The sequence below is a fragment of the Osmerus eperlanus genome, chromosome 12 (assembly GCF_963692335.1).
Source record: "Osmerus eperlanus chromosome 12, fOsmEpe2.1, whole genome shotgun sequence".
NCBI lineage: Eukaryota > Metazoa > Chordata > Actinopteri > Osmeriformes > Osmeridae > Osmerus > Osmerus eperlanus.
The window spans coordinates 18,359,369-18,385,847 of record NC_085029.1 but is presented as its reverse complement, the minus strand read 5'-3'; the positions used below and the strand labels follow the sequence as shown (position 1 = coordinate 18,385,847).

Genomic DNA, 26,479 nt, shown 5'->3' with positions numbered 1-26,479 from the left:
CCTAACCCTCACCAAGATGACAGGAAATAAATCTCCAAGCAGGGAAGAGAGAGGGGGAGGGAGGGAAGAGGGGGAGAGGTGGGATGCCACTGAAGAGGTTGTTGTCTTCATTTGGCAGAATGGTCTCTGTTTGCGTACATGTAGACTGTAGCCTGGCTGACAGGCGGTAGAAAAGGCTATTTCACAGCAGAAGGAACCTTCTCTCACACCTCAAGGATCAGGGCTGCTCTGACCCCAGCTCGGTCATGTTCCCAGCTTACACCGCCCCCACACACACACACACACACTACCCACACACATACAAGATGAATACGCAACCTGCTAATGTTCCCACTGACACACACACACACAGAAGCATGCACATAGAGCCTCATATGTACAGAGTCATCCAGAGACATTATGTTCTAATTCCATCTCTAAGCATATGCGTATGAAGAATGATGCAGTTTGGTCATCGCACACACACACACTCACACACACACCGAGAGTGGGAGTGGGAGATCCGAGTTTAATCCACTGAACGATGAGCAGCCACTCTCAGAGGTGTTTAATAGCCTAACAGCCTAACCCTAACAGCTTATCTTCTGGTATCATTTACATGCCCCTTCAGCAGCAGCAACCAATGATAAAATAATTCAGTTAAACTCCACCATCACACCCCGCCCTGTCCTTTGCATATAGACACTGGTTTAAAACAAGCTATTTTAATCACGTCCTTTGCCAGTATTAATAAAGCCATTTTATTAAAGTGTTCGAGTTCCCACATTAATAAGTCATTTTAACCCCTGCCTGACAGGCAGTGCATGGGGACGCCACTCTGACAACACAAGGCTGCTCATGTGACTGGTGGCTTTATATCCTGGTCTCCAGAGCTTTCTGTCTCACACACACACACACACACAAATGAACTTACACGCACACACGCACACACATGCACACACACACTGACAGGTTCTCATTGGTGATATTTCAACATTTGAACTTCCCAGATTTGATAAGGTATTGGGAGAAACGTGTCTAAAATGAGTATTATGGGCTGGATAATGTTGCTGGGTTTACTGTACTGCCAGGTGAATATTATGGGCTGGATAAAGTTGCTAGGTTTACTGTACTGCCAGGTGAAAGGAAACCATTTTGAAATGTTCACATATACAGTCAACCTTTTCTTAGGGTTAGGATCTAGGGTTAGGATTAGGATCTAGGGTTAGGATCTAGGGTTAGGATCTAGGCAGCAGACACATCTCTACCGGTAACCCTAACCTCTACAGGATCATAATTACCTGCCTCACGTCTTTGGCTTTGTGATTGCAGCCTCTCTCTCTCTGGGAGATGAAAAGAATTATTCAGAATTTAATGAGAATAATGTCCTTAGGAAGTGAATGTGGTTGCCAGGTTACGTCAGGTGTTGTTATGAGGGTGGGCCACCTGAGGGGATGTACAGTGACCTGGTGGTTCCATGGCAACAGGGCTTCTCTTTCTCCTAGGGCTTCTCCCTAACCCTAACCCTGCAGGAAACTGAACACCTTGAATATGACTGAAGCCAGCGCTGATGCTGGGACGGTCTGACTGGAAGCAACGTCAGCTCAGCAAACCCAGTTCAGAATGAACAAGCCTAACCCTCATCCTCACCCTAACCCTACAGACATAACCCTACAGACCTAACCCTACAGACCTAACCCTACAGACCTAACCCAGACAGCTGTCTGCATCTACAGGAGCTCTGGATGATCACAAGAGTCTCCTCAGGGACCCTGATCAGCCTGTCCTGACAAGCCTCAGGTCTGAGCCCCCCACACACATACACCCCCCACACACATACACCGCCCCCCACACACATACAGACCCACACACACCCCCCATACACACATACACCGCCACCCCACACACATACACACACACCCCCACACACATACACACACACCCCCCCACACAAACACATATACACACACACCACACACACACCCCACACAGAATCATCAGAGCCATTTAAACAATGACTCTTTTTTTTGAGAAACGGTTTAGTTGAGAGGACACAGTCTTGTGAACCGCAGTGTTGGGCGCTGACATTTGCCTGACCACCGCTAATCCTGTCTGTTCCATTCAGCTCCAGTCACTGCTAATGCTTATGGCTTCCACATGACGCAAACACACACTCTCAAAAGGGATTTTGTGGTATATTGTTATGTATGACAAGGTTCCGGTTTAAAACAAGTTATCTCCTCAGGAGTATACATGACTGGCCATCTAGTTTATTTAAGTTGGAGTGCAGTAACATCCAGCTGAACTATGCTCGTCCACTCCAAGGGGAGTGCAGTAACATCCAGCTGAACTATGCTCGTCCACTCCAAGGGTAATTACAGCATCAGGGGTCACACATGCTTCACAAGCCAATATGTCTGCTCCTGCTGGAGGGGAAAAGCTAGGCTTTAACAGCACATTGAGGTGAATTAAATTAGAATTAAATCAATAGCAATTCACAGCTGTCCCAAGGTTAACAAACAACCTTTATTCCCGAAACATTCACACAAAAATCTGTAAATATTGGTGTATTTACAGAGAAAGTAGTAAATATACATCACTGTCCAGAAAGGACACACATAAATCTATAATGCGGTCAGTTAGAGTGAGATTGTTGGACTATTTCTAAAGCGCAATTCTCTTCCAATTAACTACCCAGCTATAACTTTGCTGCTATGACTCATTTTTCATTTCCAAATGTGAAATCCATTCTCTAAATCTTTTAGAGGATTGTTGCTTCTCTCATCCAAAGGACTATTCATTTTTTTGTTCCATTTGGACAGGAGCCATGTTGGCTTGGCTGGTCTCTATGCTGCACCGTAGTGCAGCTGAACGCAGGTCCTAGACGCTGTGTTTCACTTCATTATAATGAAGATTAAGTCATATTTTATTTGAACTTAGGTCTCTGTCTTTCAATCAGTTGTATCTAAACTAGTTTGTGTTTTCATTACTACCAAAAAGTTGGCCTACTAATTCACCAACAAACTTGATTATGGTGGTTTGTGCATGTGGTTTGATGGCTTGTGTGTGTGGTTTGAATTTGGTGTGAAACCAACTCAACCTTCTGCTTCAAAAAATGAAATGACTGGTGTCAAATTTGTGGGAGGTGAAACTTTAACTCTGTAGAGTCTCTCCTGGAAAATGCATCTTTAGGGTGTCTCCAGGAAGCTGCAGGTGGTACCTGTATCTGCAGTCACCTGTTGATGACACGTATCTGCAGTCTTCTGTTGATGACACGTATCTGCAGTCTCCTGTTGATGACACACTTCTTGTAGCTGAGAAACAGTCCCAGCATGTCTCCAGTCGGTACTGAGCCTGGATCTCCTCCCCTATCTCCTGCCGTGTGGAAGCGAGAGGTAAAGCTCCTAATTACCTTCTTATGCACTGCCAATCAGGTTTGGCATGTCCCAGCCCTCAGCTCACAACCCTGGAGTGTGTGTGTGCCTGGGGCCTAATCACTCCTGCCACAAGCAAAATGACACCCGGACTGTGAAATCAAATCTGATTGCACTCGGTAAACATCCACATTTCACGAGTACAGGGGAATAATCAAGATTTGTTTCAACTACGTGACCAGGGCCATTCCTGGCATGCTCATGCGTGTGATTTCAGCATTACTGACCTACGCTTGCTGAATACCAAACACAGACCCTGCCTTCCTCCTCACTCCTTACAGGCCCTGCCTTCCTCCTCACTCCTTACAGACCCTGCCTTCCTCCTCACTCCTTACAGACCCTGCCTTCCTCCTCACAGACCCTGCCTTCCTCCTCACTCCTTACAGGCCCTGCCTTCCTCCTCACTCCTTACAGGCCCTGCCTTCCTCCTCACTCCTTACAGGCCCTGCCTTCCTCCTCACTCCTTACAGGCCCTGCCTTCCTCCTCACTCCTTACAGGCCCTGCCTTCCTCCTCACTCCTTACAGGCCCTGCCTTCCTCCTCACTCCTTACAGGCCCTGCCTTCCTCCTCACTCCTTACAGGCCCTGCCTTCCTCCTCACTCCTTACAGGCCCTGCCTTCCTCCTCACTCCTTCTGCATGACTGAGGCCCCATCTTGAAGTGGCAGTTTTAATCACATTACGTCTGGCAGTGGTGGTGGATAACCTTCAGAGAGTTTATCCATCCTCCACATCTAGCATTTCCATCCGCCTCTCCAACGTTTCAGAGTTTCACCCATGAGACAAATCTGACTGCTAAGCTTCCCACACAGTCCGTTCATTGGAAGAATGTTCAAATATAATGGCGGCCAGAGGAGTCCTCAGTCCCCTCGGGGGGCAGGAGGGGGTCACAGGGAGCTGCCTTGACTTCCATCTCTCACTAGTCTCCCTGTAATCTGCTGTTCTGCTGCTGGATGTCAGAAACATTTCTTCTCTCTGAGCGAAAACTCAAAGGGCATCAACAGTTCCCTGCTGTACAGCCATATGACTGTATTCCTTTGATGAGACACATCATAATGATATTAATTAATCAGAGTGCATTACTAATTTCACACTAGGCAGGCTGAACAGGTGGTGGAACACATCAGGGTGTTTCTAGATTCTTCTGCTCTGGAGGGGAGAGACTCCAGCATGGGTGAACCTCCAAAAGGTTCCAACGCTTCAAAGTTGTATCTGGACCAGATCACAGCCCTGACCGCCCTCCAAAAATCAAGCACATGGATGAACATGAGTCCTCCCTGCTAAACGCTTCCCAGACATCTCCTCCAGGAGCCCCCATCCTCCTCCCATAACGCTGTCAGGCCAGCAGCCTGCTCCCACACTGCACGCCGGCAGAAAGGGCAGCACTCGTTATGGCGAGGTGGGGATGAGTCACGGATCCAGTCTTGTGGGCTGTGCTGTGCCCTCCGCTACTCCACCACAGACCAGAACAAGGCTTCAGCTGCCAGTTGACATTTATAACCGAGCACTTTACGACTTATGGCTCTCCTCAAGAAGATGTAAAAGAGCAAACGTGATCATGCAGCAGGTGGGAACAGGCAGAATGTTCCGGTGTTCTGACAGTTTTTGCTACCTTATCAGATTTAGCTACCGCCGTGCAAGTATGCTGGGCCAACCCTAACCTTTACCTGGAAGCACGTTCTGTTCTGTTCATGTTGATTATTCTGTGAAATTGCATGGAGGCCATAGCTGTTCCAGACCTCTGTGAGATGAATCTGTTTAACATCTGACAGAGTTGCAGGAACATCCTTTACCTGGTTGCCTTGGTGATTTGCACTGCTTTACTCTGTATCTCATGCGTTTGTCTCCAGATCTCTCACTATGACACGCACGCACACACACACACACAGACACACACACACAGATACACAGACACACACACAGACACACACACACACAGACACATGCACACACACGTACACACACTACAAGTGCACACACAGAAACACACACCGGTGTTTGCTGTCAGATTCTAATCCCCCACTCTCTCACTCTCACTCTCCCTCACCTGAGCTGAACTCACAGGATCCACACTTATGAATCAAATCAAATGTATTTGTATAGCCCTTTTTACACGCAAGCATGTCACAGAGGGCTTCACATATGCCCATAGAACTGCCCCTCAACCAACCTAAACCCTCAAGGAAGACAAGGAAAAACTCCCAGAAAAACTCCCAACAGAAGCAATCCTAGCTGAGATCCCCGGATCGGTCGGGGGGAACGACAGGTACAGCTGCGTGTCGTCAGCGTAGCAGTGGTAGGAGAAGCCATGGGAGGTGATGATTGGTCCAAGTGAGGTGGTGTACAGAGAGAAGAGGAGGGGTCCAAGGACGGAGCCCTGTGGGACACCAGTGGAGAGCTGGCGAGGTCCTGACAGTTTGCCTCCCCAGGAAACCTGGTAGGATCTTCCCGACAGGTAGGATGAGATCCACTGGAGTGCAGTGCCAGTGATGCCCATCTCAGAAAGTCTGGCGAGCAGGATCTGGTGGTTAACCGTATCAAACGCTGCAGAAAGGTCCAGCAGAATGATGACGGATGACCTGGAAGCCGCTCTGGCAGACTGGAGGGCAGTGGTGACTGAAAGGAGGGCAGTCTCTGTGGAGTGGCCAGTCTTGAAGCCCGATTGGTTGGGGTCAAGCAGGTTGTTCTGAGAGCTTACATTGTTGACGTTGGCACTCTGTCTTGTTGATACGATCCCTACAAGGGTTGGATCCGCCCCAGATCAGCTTACCCTCTCAGACAAGCCATGTTTCAGATCAACAACTGGACTTCTGATGAGTCCGATTTAAACAGACATCACCATCTTAGCATGGTGATGGTGGAGCATGTAGACACATGTCTCATCATAAAAATATAGCGATAAAAATAAAAGCAGAAAAGCAGAAAAAGATCCTCCCATGGTTCTTCCACCAACATAGTTACTGTTGCCATACATCTCTCTGTCAGATGTGCTGCTTAATGACACCAACATCCACCACAACAAAAGCAACATCAACACAGGAGTCATGGAGAGGATCTGAGCACAGAGACAATCGGTCATTGTGAGTGAATGTGTATCTCTTAAGGATTCAGAGAATGTGCATACTGAATATTGAATGAGTCTTGCAAATGGAGAATATTTGTAAATGTGATGTTTTAATGGAAGGCGGAAACATTTCCATCCCAGATGGACAATAGTTTTATTTTATTCTATTCTCTATCTGTTTAAATTGTAACCCTAATGGCATGATGGTTAGATATCATCAAAGACTCTACGTCACTGCAGATCAAGAAGTTGCCGGTAAACATTTCCCTCTGCACAAGGCTTTGGATAAAAGCTCCTGCTAAATGAATACATTATTATTATTATTATATACTAACCCTAACCCTCCTATCCTGTGGGCATTAGGGTCCACAGCCTTCTGCAGGGGAAGTTTAATCACCCCTGAGCTAATCCAGCTAACTATGAGAGTAATGAGAGGAGAACACCATCTCTTTAACTGGTTGTTAGCACGCATTTTATTGTCCTGTTATGGCACAACTGCTAATTAATTTAAATGAGTATGTAACTTAATATTAGCTACATACATATGTTAATGAGGCTCCATCATGTCTGAACTGAAGACCTTTGCAACCTTCATGTGACTTTAGGCCTTATGGAAGGAAGTAGATGTATTCCAAACCCCTTGTAACTCCTCAACTTCTTCCTACTGACCACTGTCCCCCGTCCCCCCCCTCCCCCTCCATCTCTCTCTGCAGCCCTGGGCAGTATGGAGGGGCAGTATGGAGGGGCAGTAGGGAGGGGGCAGTATGGAGGGGGCAGTAAGCCTTTCTCTGTTTACATGTAACTAACGTAGACACTCCACAATATATATAACAACAATGAAGAGGATGGTGGAGAAGAAGCTTTTACAATAACACTGATGTGATTTAGCGCGCAAACTCACTCACCGCAAGTCAAAGGACAAGATAAGCATCAAATTAAATCAGGAACATAGTTTATCTTTTCTATTAATTTTGGGTAGCAGCATATTCATGTTTTATCTACCCAACCTAAGCTGTGTGAGATACCCTCGTAACAACATCAACTCTGATTCCTATAAGCTCTGATGATCTTTGACTTTAGAGTGAATGATCATTTCGCACTAAACACATCCTCCTCCACCTCATCCAAGCCCAGACAGTGTACTGCCATAACCCTGGGAACTCTGGTTTCCTTGGCCCCTGAGCAGTTATCACAAGCAGATACATTCAAACATGATGTCTCCTGTCTAGACTTCCACTAATGGTTGATGATGACAATGTTTCTCAAATAGGAGGCCATCTGTTGCTCTGAGAGCTAAAGGTTTCCCCAAACTGGCCCCAGGCTGCCGTGGTGACGTGGCCCTGTAAGAGTTGTGCAACAGTTTTGTCAGAAGCCTCTGAACGTGAATAGGTTCACTAGTAGTAAACGCTGACTCAAAATGCTGTCATTGTGTTTAGCTGATCCCAGGTGCAGTATCTTCCCCAAGACACTTCATGTCCAACGCCGCTAAAAAGCAATTAAATAACACAAAAATAGAAAGAACAACAGACAGTGGAGTAGCACTGAAATGCAAAGCAACAAGAACAACCATTTTCCCTAACCTTCTCTGACTATTTCCAGGCCCCAGGAGGAGGAGAGGGCTAGTGTGGGAGCCCCAGGAGGAGGAGAGGACTAGTCTGGGAGCCCCAGGAGGAGGAGAGGACTAGTCTGGGAGCCCCAGGAGGAGGAGAGGACTAGTCTGGGAGCCCCAGGAGGAGGAGAGGACTAGTCTGGGAGCCCCAGGAGGAGGAGAGGACTAGTCTGGGAGCCCCAGGAGGAGGAGAGGATTAGTCTGGGAGCCCCAGGAGGAGGAGAGGACTAGTCTGGGAGCCCCAGGAGGAGAGGACTAGTCTGGGAGCCCCAGGAGGAGGAGAGGACTAGTCTGGGAGCCCCAGGAGGAGAGGACTAGTCTGGGAGCCCCAGGAGGAGGAGAGGATTAGTCTGGGAGCCCCAGGAGGAGGAGAGGACTAGTCTGGGAGCCCCAGGAGGAGAGGACTAGTCTGGGAGCCCCAGGAGGAGGAGAGGACTAGTCTGGGAGCCCCAGGAGGAGGAGAGGACTAGTCTGGGAGCCCCAGGAGGAGGAGAGGACTAGTCTGGGAGCCCCAGGACAATAAATGGATGCTGTCAAATGCAGTGCCAGTTTTCACCTTATAATTCAAGTCTAATTTTGAAGTGCAAAAATGTATTAAGAAATTCTTATATTTTTCTGTGGATTTATGTACTCTCATTATGTGCTTGATGGATACATTTCGAGTCCAATGATCAATCAGCCTTAATTATCCAGTCATTTCTATTTATTCTGACTATCCACGCATTGCGGTTGATTGATGACAGTCTCTGCTGCCAGTGAGCTGTACAGCTCTGATGTTATTTTTAACTCCTTCCTCCAAATGTAATTTTCACCTCATCGCAGGAGATCCGCAGTGTGAGGAACAACTGGAATGTTACTAAACAGGGACATGAGTCACAACATCGGAGATGACACGTACTGGCTCTGGTTCTGTTTCTTGTCACAGATGTCACGCTAAAACTGGTTCCCGAGTAGTTTTGCATCGCATTGGTAGGCTCTTCTCCACTTGCTTGTAGCGGATTAAGATAAACATCAGCCTGGCTGTCTGGATTCCCTAAGGCAACATGCTCCGCTCTGCCCCGCTCTGCCCCGCTCTGCCCCGCTCTGCCCCTCTCTGTCCCGCTCTGCTCCGCTCTGCTCCGCTCTGCCCCTCTCTGTCCCGCTCTGCCCCGCTCTGCCCCTCTCTGCTCCGCTCTGCCCCGCTCTGCCCCTCTCTGTCCCGCTCTGCCCCGCTCTGCCCCTCTCTGTCCCGCTCTGCCCCGCTCTGCCCCTCTCTGCCCCGCTCTGCCCCTCTCTGTTCCGCTCTGCTCCGCTCTGCTCCGCTCTGCCCCTCTCTGTCCCGCTCTGTCCCGCTCTGCTCCGCTCTGCCCCGCTCTGCCCCGCTCTGCCCCTCTCTGTCCCGCTCTGCCCCGCTCTGTCCCGCTCTGCTCCGCTCTGCCCCGCTCTGCCCCACTCTGCCCTGGTCTGACAGCACAGAAAGCCTAGTGACGAGGCTCTGGAGGAGCTTTCTTCTCCTATAGGGGGCTGTCTCCTATAGAAGGCTGTCTGAGGGCTGTCTCCTATAGAAAGCTGTCTCCTATTGAAGGCTGTCTCAGGGCTGTCTCCTATAGAAAGTTGTCTCCTATTGAAGGCTGTCTGAGGGCTGTCTCCTAAAGAGGGCTGTCTCCTATAGAAGGCTGTCTCCTATTGAAGGCTGTCTGAGGGCTGTCTCCTATAGAAGACTGTCTCCTATTGAAGGCCGTCTGAGGGCCTTCTCCTATAGAGGGCTGTCTGAGGGCTGTCTCCCATAGAAAGCTTTTTCCTATTGAAGGCTGTCTGAGGGCTGTCTCCTATAGAAGGCTGTCTCCTATTGAAGGCTGTCTGAGGGCTGTCTCCTATAGAGGGCTGTCTCTTATAGAAAGCTGTCTCATATAGAGGGCTGTCTCCTGAAGAAGGCTGTCTGAGGGCTGTCTCCTATAGAAAACTGTCTCCTATAGAAAGCTGTATCCTATACAAGGCTGTATCCTATAGAGGGCTGTATCCTATAGAGGGCTGTCTCCTATAGAAGGCTGTATCCTATAGAGGGTTGTCTCCTATAGAGGGTTGTCTCCTATAGAAGGCTGTAACCTGTATAAGGCTGTATTTCAGTTTCTGGTGGGTGACAAGAGGTGTCACATGACAAACACGGCTATAGCGACACAAAGGAGTCCAACTCAGGGTGGTGGAGGGGGGTGTGAGTGTGTGAGGAGGAGAGCGAGGTGGGCTATTTGAGAAGGAAATTACAGTTACTGGAGGAAGAAGAATCAAAGCCACCATATCTCTACCTCCCTGCAGACATGCCTTCCCACTACACAGTTCATCAACACTGCATCAACTCACCTCCCTGCAGACAAGCCTTCCCACTACACAGGTCATCAACACTGCATCAACCCACCTCCCTGCAGACAAGCCTTCCCACTACACAGGTCATCAACACTGCAAGCCTTCCCACTACACAGGTCATCAACACTGCAAGCTCAACTCACCAGATGCAGTCCTGAGCTGTAACAATGAACACACATCTTGTCAGCGACGACATGCTTAACTTTCTGGTCGTTTGTGAAATGTTATCTCTTGGGAATATTACCTTTGGCAAAGGCTTTTTCCGGTGAACATGTGTAAAGGGTAACCTTGTGGACCATGCAGATTTATAGTCAGGATAAGGATCTTCTCCTTTCCTCCATACCTCCTGCTGTGTATTGATCTGTTCCTCACATGGCTGTAATGGAGGACACTAGTGCTAATGGTGGGTGATAAAGCAACTCCTAGACCCAATAAAATCACTTCATCTCACCACTGCATCAACTGTAGGACTGGGCGTTGGTGAGCACACGGAGCCTGCTGCTGCAGTAAGGACTATGCAAGCAGGAGTTCTGCATTTTTATAGACAAACATAAATATGAGAAGTTATTTTATAGTCCCCATTGTGAGGATGATAATGTGCAAGCATTTTAGCTCAGAGAAAAACAAAAGCAAGTGTGTAATATTAAGTCTCTTGCACTCTCTTGAGAATGTGAGTGCTACACAGTGTGTGCTTTGACTCCAGTCTTAACTGTGCCTCCTTGGGCAGCAGGAAGAAGCTGGTTTCCATGTTTGTTTACCTTGTCCCTGGGGAGTCTTTGTAAAATGGCAGAGGAGAAAAATCTCATTAGCATTTATTATGTCACTCCTAACCTTTCACATTTCAATTAGTTTAACACGCAATTCTGCACGTGTTTCCCGGGGCAGTGAACTTCCGCTTACCTCACACCTCCAGGCTCCTTCCAGTGGAACACACTTGTACTACGGACTTCCCTCCACAACACATCTGCTTCCTGACCAGAGCTCAATAAGATCAGTTAACTGGTTGTACTGAACAGTAAACTCTGCAGGTGTGTGGTCCTGTTTTGAAAGTTTACTAAGGAGCACTTGACAATATTCATAATTTGTTTTACAAGTCTTCACTTGCTACAGCAAACTAAACTAGAGAGGGTACAATTTCTGGGGAAATTGTAGGGTGTGCTTGCTTGCGTCGGTTGCACAGGGGTCCGTTTTTGAATGACATTTTTACAACTGATTTCTGTATATTTTATATGAAAATGCATACTTATTATTTATAAAGATTAAATAGATTTAAAAGCATTTTTTTTTGCTGCTCATTTACAACTGAAAATACGAGTGTAGAATGAAATAGATGTCTTCTCATTTCCCCTGCAAGAGGCAGCCTCATCGTTGAATCAAAACGAATACATTTGGCAGACCGGTGTAAAAATGGACCTAATCTCTATGACTTAAACGTCATTTTAAGTTTTTCCCTTCTCGTGATATTTTCAGGCATGTAGCCTACTCATTGCATTCATTCATTAATAAAGAACCCCCTTTGAAGATTATTCTACGACGTTACCCGGCAGTAGAAGATGGAATCGCGATTCAGACAGTCCCATCTGCTAACTGAAAATATGCCCCCCAAAACGTAAATAAGCTTGACATTTATTTAGTGGAAAATCGCTCATTCATAAAAAGCTCACTGGTAGCGATCATTGTCAGTAACAACGCAAAATGCGACATAGCCCTGTGTGGAGAAGCTGCCCCGGTAAATTGTACTACTACGGTACAGTACTAGTAGACTACTGCTGTGTTCGTCTTGGTAGCGATTGCGTTGGTTGAATTGGATTTAACGTTCCGTTGTACGGTTTAGGCTGAAATTAATTATTTTCATGAACAGATTGACAACGTTTAGGATGTGGCAATGAAGTTCAGGTTAGTAGTTAGATAGACTTTTGATTTAAGTAAGGGGAGTGCCGAACATGTTCTGTCGCCGTTTGACTTCCTAAACAGCTGTGTAAGTTAGATGTTTTTGTCGTGTGTCTCGCGTAGGCTACAGCGTTGCAATGAGCAACACTGGTTTGAAACCACAGGTAATGATAATTTCACCAACAAATCGTTTACTTGTAATGTAATGTCATAATAAATCCTACAAAGAAAATGTATTTGTGAGGAATGTTTATTTTAACGATTGAAAACAGATGCATCATAGACCACTGTGGTATGTGTTGCCCGGGCAACAGAGGCTAATGTCATGCTAATGCTTCAGTGAAATAGTAGACTACCGTTTCCGAAAGTAGATGTGGGCCTACTTCCTTAATAATATCAGCTAATATTGTACATTACATTTCATAATTGTGTTTCACATCACAAAGTAAAATGAGTAAATAGTTATCACCCTGGCCTCTTTGCTTGTGGCGTTTCTGCAGCTGCCTTGCAGTAAAGCTATAGTTAGCCTAGCTATCCCCCAAGTTAACAGATGCGAAACGAATGTTCTGCTACAGGTAGTCACGCGTGTTTTCGTGACGTTAGTGACGTTAGTAACGTCAGTGACTGTGGCTAGCAAATTAGCCACCGTTAGCTTCACTTTTCACCACAAAAACGCAATTTCTACTTAAACCATGCAACGGAACGTAAATAAAAATACAACCAACGCAATCGCTAACAAGACGAACCTTTTGACACCGCCGTTGTGTATGTAGTCCAAATATTGACTGATCCTTAGGGGGGCGAAAATAAACAATAATAAATAATAATAAATATATATGTGAGATAACAAAGGTTGTACCCTTGCCGAAGGCAAAGCACACCCAAATATATATGTGAGATAACAAAGGTTGTGCCCTTGCCCAAGGCAAAGCACACCCAATAAATATATATGTGAGAGAACAAAGGTTGTGCTCTCGCCGAAGGCTTGAGCACACCCAATAAGTACAGCCCTGATGATAAGGAAGTTTTCATGCTAGTCATGCAGATGGAGGTGGCTGTGTATGAATGTGGGAGGAATCAAGGATTTTAATGTGTTGATCACAATTATTATTTGGTCATATGTTCTTTGCTATTAATCATTCACATTTTGTATTCTAAATGTCTCTGCCTGCCTGTAATACTGAACACATATAGGTTGTGTATTATCTTTGTTTCTGACAAACACCGTGTTCTGACGGGGATACCGCTGAACTGGTCGTTTTCATGTTGAGGTGTTTGTTAAACTCTCTAATCAGCTGGTTGTCTGGAACTTATAAACCCAGAACCTAAACTGATTGTCACAACGTTCTAGTGGAGACAGACAGAACTTTCTTGCACACTATTCACATTTTGACTCCTTAAACTAGATCAGAATTTCATTCAAAACCAATACCACAAAATCAGAATTCAAGCTGTGTAAAAACAATTTTTTCTGACTGTAAATTTAAAGGATTTCACTCCTACAATGAAACAAAAGTAATTGTCATTTGTTGGCAGAGGCAAAGCCCAATGATCAGGACATTTACAGTTTATCATCAGCTCTGTGTTGCAGAAATACCCATATGGGTTTCCATCCAGAGCCAGAAGCTCTCTGGCAGCACAGCCCACTAACTCGACAGATGGACAGAGACCAACAACAGCAGATCTGTCCAAAACACACTCCATGTTTGTGTCCCTGTCACAAAACCCGGAATATCTGTTTGGTCAAACAATACAAAACGAAGACTCAAAACTTCCCCAAACTTTAAGTATTTATAGAAAACACACTCATTCTGCCACAGATTGCTGCTCTGCCTCACACACTAGGAAGACATTTTGGGCAGGAGGCAGCCTCGTTTGCATTAATTTGCATATAATTAGCACATCAAACCTGGGGACTTGAAAGGGGGCCCTTGTCAAGACGCTTCGCATAATACTAATCTATCTCTCTCTTTCTCAGACTGTCTCCTGTTCTCTCTCTCAGTAAATGTCATGAAGGTTTGATGAAACGAACCATTATAAATGATAAACTTGTGTGTGTATGAAAGCATCAGGGTACTGTGGGGGATACATTTCGTAGGGCAACTTTTATTTTAAAGCACGTTAAGTACTCTATACTTACAGCCATTTGTGTTAAGCTCAAGAATAGTTCATTAAAATGATATCAAGTGAATGTATGTTCTTGGTTTGCAAGCGATTTAAAGAAAATGGATATGTATATGTATTGACTTGGATGTGTGTGAGTGTGTGTAGTTATAGTGTGACGATGCTAATTTACTAGCTACAATAATGTTAGTTTAATTGTTTAATTTACTCAACTGAGCATATTAGGCAGGCTGATGCAAATCTGATTAACTCACTGACTTGCATCAATTTGTGTTTATAAGGATCAATCGGAGTTGGACTCTGGTGGGCCAACATCACCATAGTCATAATAACTGTGTTTCTTTCAATTGTATTTTCCAGAATGCAGGAATGAGACATCAACAGAGACAGAGCTCCTGCTCCACAGGGTGCCTGGGACCATGGGTATGTTGGGTATGTTGGGTTTGTTGGGTATATTGGGTTTGTTGGGTATATTGGGTTTGTTGGGTTTGTTGTAATTGGTACAGGGAGTTCTGGTTACAGATAATGTCTGTCAAAAAGGAAGTGATGACATTTTCTAATAGTTCCATGCTTTCATGTTGTAGACACAAAGGGCACGAAGCTCTGCTGTCAAATATAACAATTTGCTATTTGAGAGACAGGATGAAGAGACAACCTCCAATTAGACATGACAGGTTCTGTCCATATTTCATCTGCCACAGAAGAGACAGAGAGAATGAGGGAGAGAGGAAGATGGAGAGAGATAAAGAGAGGGAGAAATGGAGAGAGAGTGTTGAGAGGAGAGAGGGAGATGGAGAAAGAGTTGGAGAAAGGGAGGGAAAGAAAGGGACAGAGAGAGAAGTGGGAGGACTGGTGGATGGAGAGAGAGAGAGGGAGATGGAGAAAGAGAGCAGTATCTGCAAGAGCAAAACAAACTCCCTCTGTCCCTACACAACCACTGCCAGCTGACTGTACCTCCATTGATTACAACATGTAATCAATGTCATTCTCGCCACTATGTCTATATAAGCATCTGTAATTTGCCTTCACTCCCACCACAATATGGATTGATTTCTTAAAACCTTGAAAAAGTTTAATCCTGGACTACACTGTCTTCTCATTCAGATCTTCCAGTTTCCACAGCACAGGGTTTTGTCCAAGGCAAGCCTTCCGCTGGGCTGAGCCCAGTAGATGGGTGTCATTCTAGGTGTGAAAGGGAACCTGTGCAGACCTGTGCGTTCATCCACACTGTGTTTCTGTCCAGGCCTGTGCAGACCTGTGCGTTCATCCACACTGTGTTTCTGTCAAGGCCTGTGCGGACCTGTGCGTTCATCCACACTGTGTTTCTGTCCAGGCCTTTGCAGACCTGTGCGTTCATCCACACTGTGTTTCTGTCTAGGCCTGTGCAGACCTGCGCGTTCATCCACACTGTGTTTCTGTCTAGGCCTGTGCAGACCTGTGCGTTCATCCACACTAAGGCAGGGTTATACGTCCTGCTGCTCAGACATCCTGAGCCACTCACTGTTCTCTTAATCTCTCATGCTCTCTCCATCTCTCCCTCTGTCTCCCTCCATCTCCCACTTACTCCATCTCCCTCTCCCTCCATCTCCCTCCATCTCTCTCTCCCTCCATCCAGCCCTCCATTCACGGTAGTGAAGTTTCCCTCGCTAGACCACACCTGGGTTGTTGGTGATTGGTTTTGACTGCTGTGCTGACGGAGAGCTGAGCTGAGCTAACTCTGTTTAATAGCATCTATCTTCTTTGATAATGTGACGCTTATTCCCAATCGCCCTCTTTGTTTGTGCAGTTTGCAATGATTAAGCGAGTCAGGTCCTGGGGCTGACACTAGCTGGGAGGAAACACAGCCATCGTCTGTGCTGCTGCACCTTACTTCACTCAATTCAAATTCAATTCCGGGAGTGTTCCATTCTGCTATCAGGGCTAAGGCTACCGTCACAGAAACAAAACAAACTGCACCTATTAAAAGCAACACCTAGAATAAAAACATAATAACAGTTCAGAAAAATAAGCAATCATGTTGGAGGCTTTTATGATGAAATATCCCACTGTTTAGTGCTGCTGTGTTACAGGGTTTCCTACCTCCATGTTTCTCTCTGTCTGCTGTCATCCACCTGCTATCCTAACCTTTGCTTCTCTTCCTCTCCAGACACAGCATCATTCAAACCACAGAATCTCTCTCCGTCTCTCTTTCTCTTTCTATGTGTCTTCCTGCCTGTGCCTTTATGAAGGCCACTTATTCTGCAGGACACACACAGACACACAGCATCCTCCAGCGTTTTGCACCATTTCTGATTTTAACAGCCCTCCACTTCAACCCCACCCATCCCAGCAGCCCCTGGCTTCCCTCTGTCAAACAGACCCTTCAAAAGCAGCACGCTTTGGAGTTCAGGCACGGATGTTTAATCACACGGCTCTTCACTTTGTGTCCACTGTGGACGTAACCCACTCCAAGCATCAACAGGGACACAGACCAGATGTTCCTCCTTCACAGCAGCTGAGACTCCCAGGAAGGAGAGGGGAGGAGGGGGAGGAGGAGGGGTGAGGCTGAAGGAGAGGAGAGACTGGAGGAGTGAGGCTGGAGGGGGAGAGGCCGGAGGAGAAGACAGGAGGGGGGATGAGAGGATGAGAGGAAGGGGTGAGGGGATAGGAGGGGGGAGGAGAGGATGAGTGGAGGGGATGAGGGGGGAGGAGGGGGGGATGAGGGGATAGGAGGGGGGAGGAGCGGATAGAAGGGGGGAGGAGAGGATGAGAGGAGGGGATGAGGGGATAAAAGGGGTGAGGAGAGGATAGGAAGGGGGAGGAGAGGATGAGGGGATAGGAGGGGGGAGGAGAGGAGGGGATGAGGGGGGAGGAGAGGAGGGGATGAGGGGGGAGGAGAGGAGGGGATGAGGGGGGAGGAGAGGAGGGGATGAGGGGATAAAAGGGGGGAGGAGAGGATAGGAGGGGGGAGGAGAGGAGGGGATGAGGAGAGGAGGGGATGAGGGGGGAGGAGAGGATGAGGGGATAGGAGGGGGGAGGAGAGGAGGGGAGAGGAGGGGATGAGGGGGGAGGAGAGGAGGGGGGAGGAGAGGAGGGGATGAGGGGGGAGGAGAGGAGGGGATGAGGGGGGAGGAGAGGAGGGGATGAGGGGGGAGGAGACCCGGCAGCAGGATTAGTGCAGCTTGTCAGGCTCTGACAGCAGTGACAGTTTAATCGTCAAACTGGAAACCCAAAGTAGGAAGAAGGATGTAGTGTTCATTAATATGATTCATTTTGTCCTTTCAGATCCTGTTAATAGTGCTGTCGGCCGCGACAGGTTTCACTGCGTGTGTAAGTGTGTGTGTGTATTATGAATTTCTTTCTCTTTCATTTGTCTTTGCCAGTGTCATCTGTGGGGCCCTACTCCTAAGATGCTTGTCAAACTCTCAGCCTGAGCATTCTGCTTATGAGAAAGGAAGAGAGTCACATGTCTTGATTGTTCTGGAATGACACGAGGGACTGGCGACACACAGACCAGAAGACTGTTTGATTTGCCAACACTGCTCATGGTAAAGTCATCACATTTTCATATTTACATTAATTATTTAACCTTGGACGTATTAATTCCATTAAATGGGGATTTATTTAATGATAATTTGTATAATTCATCATCCATACAAGCTTATGTAAAAGTACTGAAAAAAGGGGATTTTCTCTCTAAAGTACATACGTTTAGCTCCATGTCTGGGTGAGATTGTGTATTCTCTCCCCTCCCCTTCCCTTCCCCTCCTCTCCTTTCTTCTCCTCTCTGTTGTCTCAGACTCATAGGAGATGTTACCATGGTGATGGGAAGGAGATATACCATGAGCTTTGTGGGAGTGGATTGTAGTCCACTGTACATATCGTAGGAGACAGAGAGCATTGCTATAGCACCACAGCCAGGTCAGAACTAGCCACTAAAACACTGGTGGGCATTTTAACCCTAACCCTAACTCAGACAATTCACGAAAGGGATATTCTTGCAGTACCAAACTAGCACTTTAAGCTACTTTATTACTGATATGGAACTGAAAATAACATAGCCTTCATTAAGCTTTTCATTACTGACCTCAGGGGGTCACAGCCATGGTGTTTTTCTTCCCACAACAGCAGTTAGTCCATTTATTAAGGTCATCGATTGTCCATCAAGTCAGATCACCTGGGGCCTCCAGTCTGAACCAGGTTTGTAGTTCTGCTCCTGGGAGGCCCAGCATCTCTCTATAGGCCCACCGCTCAGAGCTGCTCTGAAAAGGAGGCTGGACGCCGACCAGGTGTGTCTCCACTACAGGTAAACCAGGTGTGTCACCACCCTATAGGTCGCTTTGAGACTAGTTTCAACAGTTACAGAAGTAGTGAAACTGAATGTGGTCGTAAGATGATTACATAGCTCCATCTCAAGATGATTCAGACTGTTCCTTAGAAAGACCCTGCAAGACTACCCAGCCTGATGCTCTTCACACAGGGCCAAACTCCTCCAGGGCTGGTCTGCATGGTGTGTTAGTCAGCTTAATGTTCCTCTAAATCCAGTCCTTCAATCATAACTCAACCGTGGATGCTAGGAAATGAGCTGGACCAGAATGTAATCTTTGTGAGAATCGTTGCTGATGTGGAACTAGGTCTTTAAACCATATTAGCATGTTTATTTTAGGACTTGATTAGCATTGGCTAACATGAGCACAAGGGTGGAAAGGAGGGGGCGGCCATGTAAAAAAAATCATTAGCACAGTTACTGTTGCAGAGACATAATGTAACTTTCTGCAAGTCAAACTCTGGGCTCTTTAAACCAGACTGATAGAACAGACTGATACAAAAATGAATATCTAGTTTACAGTTCTTTGATAAGACATCTAAACTCATGATCACGTCCACACATGCATGCCATGGGCCAGTTCCTGAACTACTTCAGTAACTGATACTGATGACTCCTAGAAGACACATTCAACATCTTCAAACCACAAACACGACATCACCGTCACCACCACCACGCCAAGGGTTTAAAAAAGGATTCAAACATTCTTCTGATTTACCATGAAACAACCTCCCGATAAAAAAACCTGTTATCATCCCTTCAGTGCTGCAGTCAGAGCGGAGCTGAGAGCCCCAGGTTATCTTGCCTGGGTCCCTCCTCACAAGCAGGCTGCTAATTATACCCCTGAGTGGGGCTGCAGAGGGTCTGATGCTGCAGCAGCTAAAGTAGGACGTTCTGACAAAGCACACCAGTCATCGTAAAATGACTCAAGGGCCTTCTCCAACCTCGCACATACACATATACACACCCCTCCTACCTCACCCACACATACAGCCCTCCAACCTAACACACACTTGCACACACATTCACACCCCTCCAACCAAATCCACTAAACAAAGCATGCTCTGCTTAGCAGGAAACTCTTTGACTATTTCCAGTTCTAGAATAAAGCCTGTGTGACACTAAGCAGATCCCTGTTACAGGAGCTGAGTGGAAGGACCCCCTCCCCTCTGACGGGAGGACACACCCTCCCCTCTGACGGGAGGACACACCCTCCCCTCTGACGGGAGGACACACCCTCCCCTCTGACGGGAGGACACACCCTCCCCTCTGACGGGAGGACACACCCTCCCCTCTGACGGGAGGACACACCCTCCCCTCTGATGGGAGGACACACCCGTGTTTTATGTAAGAGATGACTTCACCTCTGAAGCAGTTTTAATGAGCTGTCAGTGATCAAAGTGATAAGATCAACCTGTGCTTCTTGGTATTGCTGAAATGTCTCTGTGCTAGAGCTGACTAACTCTCACACTCTTCTCTGTAGAAACCTGCACACATGATCACGTATTACACATTGACACACACACACACACACTCACCTGCAGTGTCTGTGCACCCCTGCCACGGTCTGGATGATGGAACACTCTCCCTCGTTCAGACAGAAAGCCAGGTCCTTATCCTCCAGGCAGGGCTGGAAGACCTCAGAGCGCAGACTGGGGGACGTGGGGGCCACTGGAGTGAGAGGGGGGGAGGAGAGGGAGGGAGGGAGGGTCAGAGGAGGGAGGGAGGGGGAGAGGAGGGAGGGAGGGAGATAGAGAGTTAGGTCAAGCTGTAAACATCATTGAAATTCTGTACCATGAAACCAAAGTAACATTCGGCAACACAACATAAATATTTGTGCCTAGAGTGTTCTCGCTATAGGTTTTGCTATGTAGTTACACATTAGTTAACGTTATCTAAGTTTAATGTGTTGGCTGACATTCTTCACACCAATATGGAGTTGCATGCTACACTTCTACCTGAATGGGCAACCCTGCCATGCTACTGTCAACTGGACATCACATCGTCCCCGTCATGTTAACATCTTAAAGGTTAGAGACATTACATTTTACAGTAATTTGGGTTAATGTATCTGTCTAATAGTGGCTTGTTCTAAATATATTATAAAACACAATCCCAACACTATCTGCAGTTTACACAGTGATTTTCCATTTCCTGACATTACTATAATTAGTCCCTTTACATAATGGTTCCTTCTGACATATGGATAGTATTTTACTTCCTTGGGGGGGAATGATTAAATCCACACACCTCTTGATAGTGTTTTATGCGTCTCCAGGGCGTGACCTACTTTAGTACTAGTAACTGCAGCTGCAGTGTGACCGTGTGAGGAGGGAGAGCAGGGGGCTAACAGGTAGACCCGTGTGAGGAGGGAGAGCAGGGGGCTAACAGGTAGACCCGTGTGAGGAGGGAGAGCAGGGGGCTAACAGGTAGACCCGTGTGAGGAGGGAGAGCAGGGGGCTAACAGGTAGGCCTGTGTGAGGAGGGAGAGCAGGGGGCTAACAGGTAGGCCCGTGTGAGGAGGGAGAGCAGGGGGCTAACAGGTAGACCTGTGTGAGGAGGGAGAGCAGGGGGCTAACAGGTAGACCCTTGTGAGGAGGGAGAGCAGGGGGCTAACAGGTAGGCCCGTGTGAGGAGGGAGATTAGGGGGCTAACAGGTAGACCTGTGTGAGGAGGGAGAGCAGGGGGCTAACAGGTAGACCTGTGTGAGGAGGGAGAGCAGGGGGCTAACAGGTAGACCTGTGTGAGGAGGGAGAGCAGGGGGCTAACAGGTAGACCTGTGTGAGGAGGGAGAGCAGGGGGCTAACAGGTAGACCCTTGTGAGGAGGGAGAGCAGGGGGCTAACAGGTAGGCCCGTGTGAGGAGGGAGAGCAGGGGGCTAACAGGTAGGCCTGTGTGAGGAGGGAGAGCAGGGGGCTAACAGGTAGACCTGTGTGAGGAGGGAGAGCAGGGGGCTAACAGGTAGACCTGTGTGAGGAGGGAGAGCAGGGGGCTAACAGGTAGGCCTCAGGATCTCCTGACAGGATAGCACTCTCTGACCCCTGGATCAGCCCTTCACCCTGGACTGGAGAACACACCATGCTACTGGTCAACACCATGCTACAAACCACTCTCATTAGATTGATATCACCAGAACCGTTCACTCACCATATCCAGGGCTCTCAAGTCTCACGCATTTCAGCCATTATTCACGCTCTCGCACAACACCTTGTATTTCTCATGCTGAGAAGTAAGGGATAACTTGTCCCACTATATACAATTAGCCTACTGGACAAGACGCAGGCATACTGAGGGAAGGTGTCTGCCGAGATGATAGTTGTGTCGAGTCATACAGAGTTAATGCCACCTACTAGCCAATCAGATACATCACCAGCAGCACCCCCCCCCCCGCTGCCAGCTGGTATGGTAATCTCACGCCAAACTTTTGATAAAACTTGAGAGCCCTGCTATATCTATACGTCTGCACAGCTATATGTGTGAGCGTGACACACACACACCACACACACACACACCACACACACACACACACACACCACACACACCACACACACGCAGATACTATATCATCTGTCCAAGCCTCTCAGATGGGATTGTCCGGAATTATGTTCAATACCTTGTCATTAGAATTGGATTAAACCTTTGATACTTCCTTTATACATTTATGTTTAGTCAACAAAGCCTCCCAGCCCTGTCCCTATCAACACAGCCTCCCAGCCCTGTCCCTATCAACACAGCCTCCCAGCCCTGTCCCTATCAACACAGCCTCCCAACCCTGTCTCTATCAACACAGCCTCCCAGCCCTGTCCCTATCAACACAGCCTCCCAGCCCTGTCCCTATCAACACAGCCTCCCAGACATGTCCCTATCAACACAGCCTCCCAGCCCTGTCCCTATCAACACAGCCTCCCAGACCTGTCCCTATCAACACAGCCTCCCAGCCCTGTCCCTATCAACACAGCCTCCCAACCCTGTCCCTATCAACACAGCCTCCCAGCCCTGTCCCTATCAACACAGCCTCCCAGCCCTGTCCCTATCAACACAGCCTCCCAACCCTGTCCCTATCAACACAGCCTCCCAGCCCTGTCCCTATCAACACAGCCTCCCAGCCCTGTCCCTATCAACACAGCCTCCCAGACATGTCCCTATCAACACAGCCTCCCAGCCCTGTCCCTATCAACACAGCCTCCCAGACCTGTCCCTATCAACACAGCCTCCCAGCCCTGTCCCTATCAACACAGCCTCCCAGCCCTGTCCCTATCAACACAGCCTCCCATCCCTGTCCCTATCAACACAGCCTCTCATCCCTGTCCCTATCAACACAGCCTCTCAACCCTGTCCCTATCAACACAGCCTCCCAGCCCTGTCCCTATCAACACAGCCTCCCAGCCCTGTCCCTATCAACACAGCCTCCCATCCCTGTCCCTATCAACACAGCCTCCCAGCCCTGTCCCTATCAACACAGCCTCCCAGCCCTGTCCCTATCAACACAGCCTCCCAACCCTGTCCCTATCAACACAGCCTCCCAGCCCTGTCCCTATCAACACAGCCTCCCAGCCCTGTCCCTATCAACACAGCCTCCCAGCCCTGTCCCTATCAACACAGCCTCCCAGCCCTGTCCCTATCAACACAGCCTCCCAACCCTGTCCCTATCAACACAGCCTCCCAGCCCTGTCCCTATCAACACAGCCTCCCAGCCCTGTCCCTATCAACACAGCCTCCCAGCCCTGTCCCTATCAACACAGCCTCCCAGCCCTGTCCCTATCAACACAGCCTCCCAGCCCTGTCCCTATCAACACAGCCTCCCAGACCTGTCCCTATCAACACAGCCTCCCAGCCCTGTCCCTATCAACACAGCCTCCCAGCCCTGTCCCTATCAACACAGCCTCCCAACCCTGTCCCTATCAACACAGCCTCCCAGCCCTGTCCCTATCAACACAGCCTCCCAGCCCTGTCCCTATCAACACAGCCTCCCAGCCCTGTTCCTATCAACACAGCCTCCCAGCCCTGTCCCTATCAACACAGCCTCCCAGACCTGTCCCTATCAACACAGCCTCCCAGCCCTGTCCCTATCAACACAGCCTCCCAGACCTGTCCCTATCAACACAGCCTCCCAGCCCTGTCCCTATCAACACAGCCTCTCATCCCTGTCCCTATCAACACAGCCTCTCATCCCTGTCCCTATCAACACAGCCTCCCAGCCCTGTCCCTATCAACACAGCCTCTCATCCCTGTCCCTATCAACACAGCCTCCCAACCCTGTCCCTATCAACACAGCCTCTCATCCCTGTCCCTATCAACACAGCCTCCCAGACCTGTCCCTATCAACACAGCCTCCCAGCCCTGTCCCTATCAACACAGCCTCCCAGCCCTGTCCCTATCAACACAGCCTCCCAGCCCTGTCCCTATCAACACAGCCTCTCATCCCTGTCCCTATCAACACAGCCTCCCAACCCTGTCCCTATCAACACAGCCTCCCAGCCCTGTCCCTATCAACACAGCCTCTCAACCCTGTCCCTATCAACACAGCCTCTCATCCCTGTCCCTATCAACACAGCCTCTCATCCCTGTCCCTATCAACACAGCCTCTCATCCCTGTCCCTATCAACACAGCCTCTCATCCCTGTCCCTATCAACACAGCCTCTAATCCCTGTCCCTATCAACACAGCCTCCCAGCCCTGTCCCTATCAACACAGCCTCCCAGCCCTGTCCCTATCAACACAGCCTCCCAGCCCTGTCCCTATCAACACAGCCTCCCAGCCCTGTCCCTATCAACACAGCCTCTCAACCCTGTCCCTATCAACACAGCCTCTCATCCCTGTCCCTATCAACACAGCCTCTCATCCCTGTCCCTATCAACACAGCCTCCCAGCCCTGTCCCTATCAACACAGCCTCCCAGCCCTGTCCCTATCAACACAGCCTCCCAACCCTGTCCCTATCAACACAGCCTCCCAGCCCTGTCCCTATCAACACAGCCTCCCAGCCCTGTCCCTATCAACACAGCCTCCCAGCCCTGTTCCTATCAACACAGCCTCCCAGCCCTGTCCCTATCAACACAGCCTCCCAGACCTGTCCCTATCAACACAGCCTCCCAGCCCTGTCCCTATCAACACAGCCTCCCAGACCTGTCCCTATCAACACAGCCTCCCAGCCCTGTCCCTATCAACACAGCCTCCCAGCCCTGTCCCTATCAACACAGCCTCTCATCCCTGTCCCTATCAACACAGCCTCTCATCCCTGTCCCTATCAACACAGCCTCCCAGCCCTGTCCCTATCAACACAGCCTCTCATCCCTGTCCCTATCAACACAGCCTCCCAACCCTGTCCCTATCAACACAGCCTCTCATCCCTGTCCCTATCAACACAGCCTCCCAGACCTGTCCCTATCAACACAGCCTCCCAGCCCTGTCCCTATCAACACAGCCTCCCAGCCCTGTCCCTATCAACACAGCCTCCCAGCCCTGTCCCTATCAACACAGCCTCTCATCCCTGTCCCTATCAACACAGCCTCCCAACCCTGTCCCTATCAACACAGCCTCCCAGCCCTGTCCCTATCAACACAGCCTCTCAACCCTGTCCCTATCAACACAGCCTCTCATCCCTGTCCCTATCAACACAGCCTCTCATCCCTGTCCCTATCAACACAGCCTCTCATCCCTGTCCCTATCAACACAGCCTCTCATCCCTGTCCCTATCAACACAGCCTCTAATCCCTGTCCCTATCAACACAGCCTCCCAGCCCTGTCCCTATCAACACAGCCTCCCAGCCCTGTCCCTATCAACACAGCCTCCCAGCCCTGTCCCTATCAACACAGCCTCCCAGCCCTGTCCCTATCAACACAGCCTCTCAACCCTGTCCCTATCAACACAGCCTCTCATCCCTGTCCCTATCAACACAGCCTCTCATCCCTGTCCCTATCAACACAGCCTCTCATCCCTGTCCCTATCAACACAGCCTCTCATCCCTGTCCCTATCAACACAGCCTCCCAGCCCTGTCCCTATCAACACAGCCTCCCAGCCCTGTCCCTATCAACACAGCCTCCCAGCCCTGTCCCTATCAACACAGCCTCTCATCCCTGTCCCTATCAACACAGCCTCTAATCCCTGTCCCTATCAACACAGCCTCCCAACCCTGTCCCTATCAACACAGCCTCCCAGCCCTGTCTCCCTCTGGGACCCGCAGTGTCGGGGCTCTGCTCCATCTGGCCAATCAGAGCCCAACCTGCTCTGGTGTTGACCAATCCCATGTCAAAAAGAGGTCACGGATGGAATATGATTGTGTTAATCCTTCTGCTGTGACAGGAAGTCCAGATCAATCTGAGCTTTCCATCCTGATCTTGATGGAAACATCTGGAGCCTTGCTGACAGTTCAGAGATGGGGGGGGATCAATCGGATCACTTACAAGCTCCAGTAACTGTGGGATGGACAGGACCTGCTGCCAGAGCCTCTCTCTCATCACATGAAGTACTGCTCTCATTAGAAAAACGAGCATTTCATGTGTACTATTGCCGAGGCAGAAATTGAGATATTTTTTAATACTGAGAAGACCCTGGAGTCTGTCCTCTGCATCTGTGAGCAGGCCTCACTGAGAAGACCCTGGAGTCTGTCCTCTGCATCTGTGAGCAGGCCTCACTGAGAAGACCCTGGAGTCTGTCCTCTGCATCTGTGAGCAGGCCTCACTGAGAAGACCCTGGAGTCTGTCCTCTGCATCTGTGAGCAGGCCTCACTGAGAA

General features: G+C 48.7%; 1 protein-coding gene across 1 annotated transcript in view; it reads right to left on the bottom strand.

The window, feature by feature from the left end:
• Positions 1-26,479, bottom strand: part of nrg3b (neuregulin 3b) — a 137,539-nt gene that overhangs the window by 23,702 nt on the left and 87,358 nt on the right. The window contains exon 2 of the mRNA XM_062475589.1: positions 20,284-20,416. Coding sequence (XP_062331573.1) covers positions 20,284-20,416 — 133 coding nt within the window. The remainder of the gene's footprint in view (positions 1-20,283; positions 20,417-26,479) is intronic.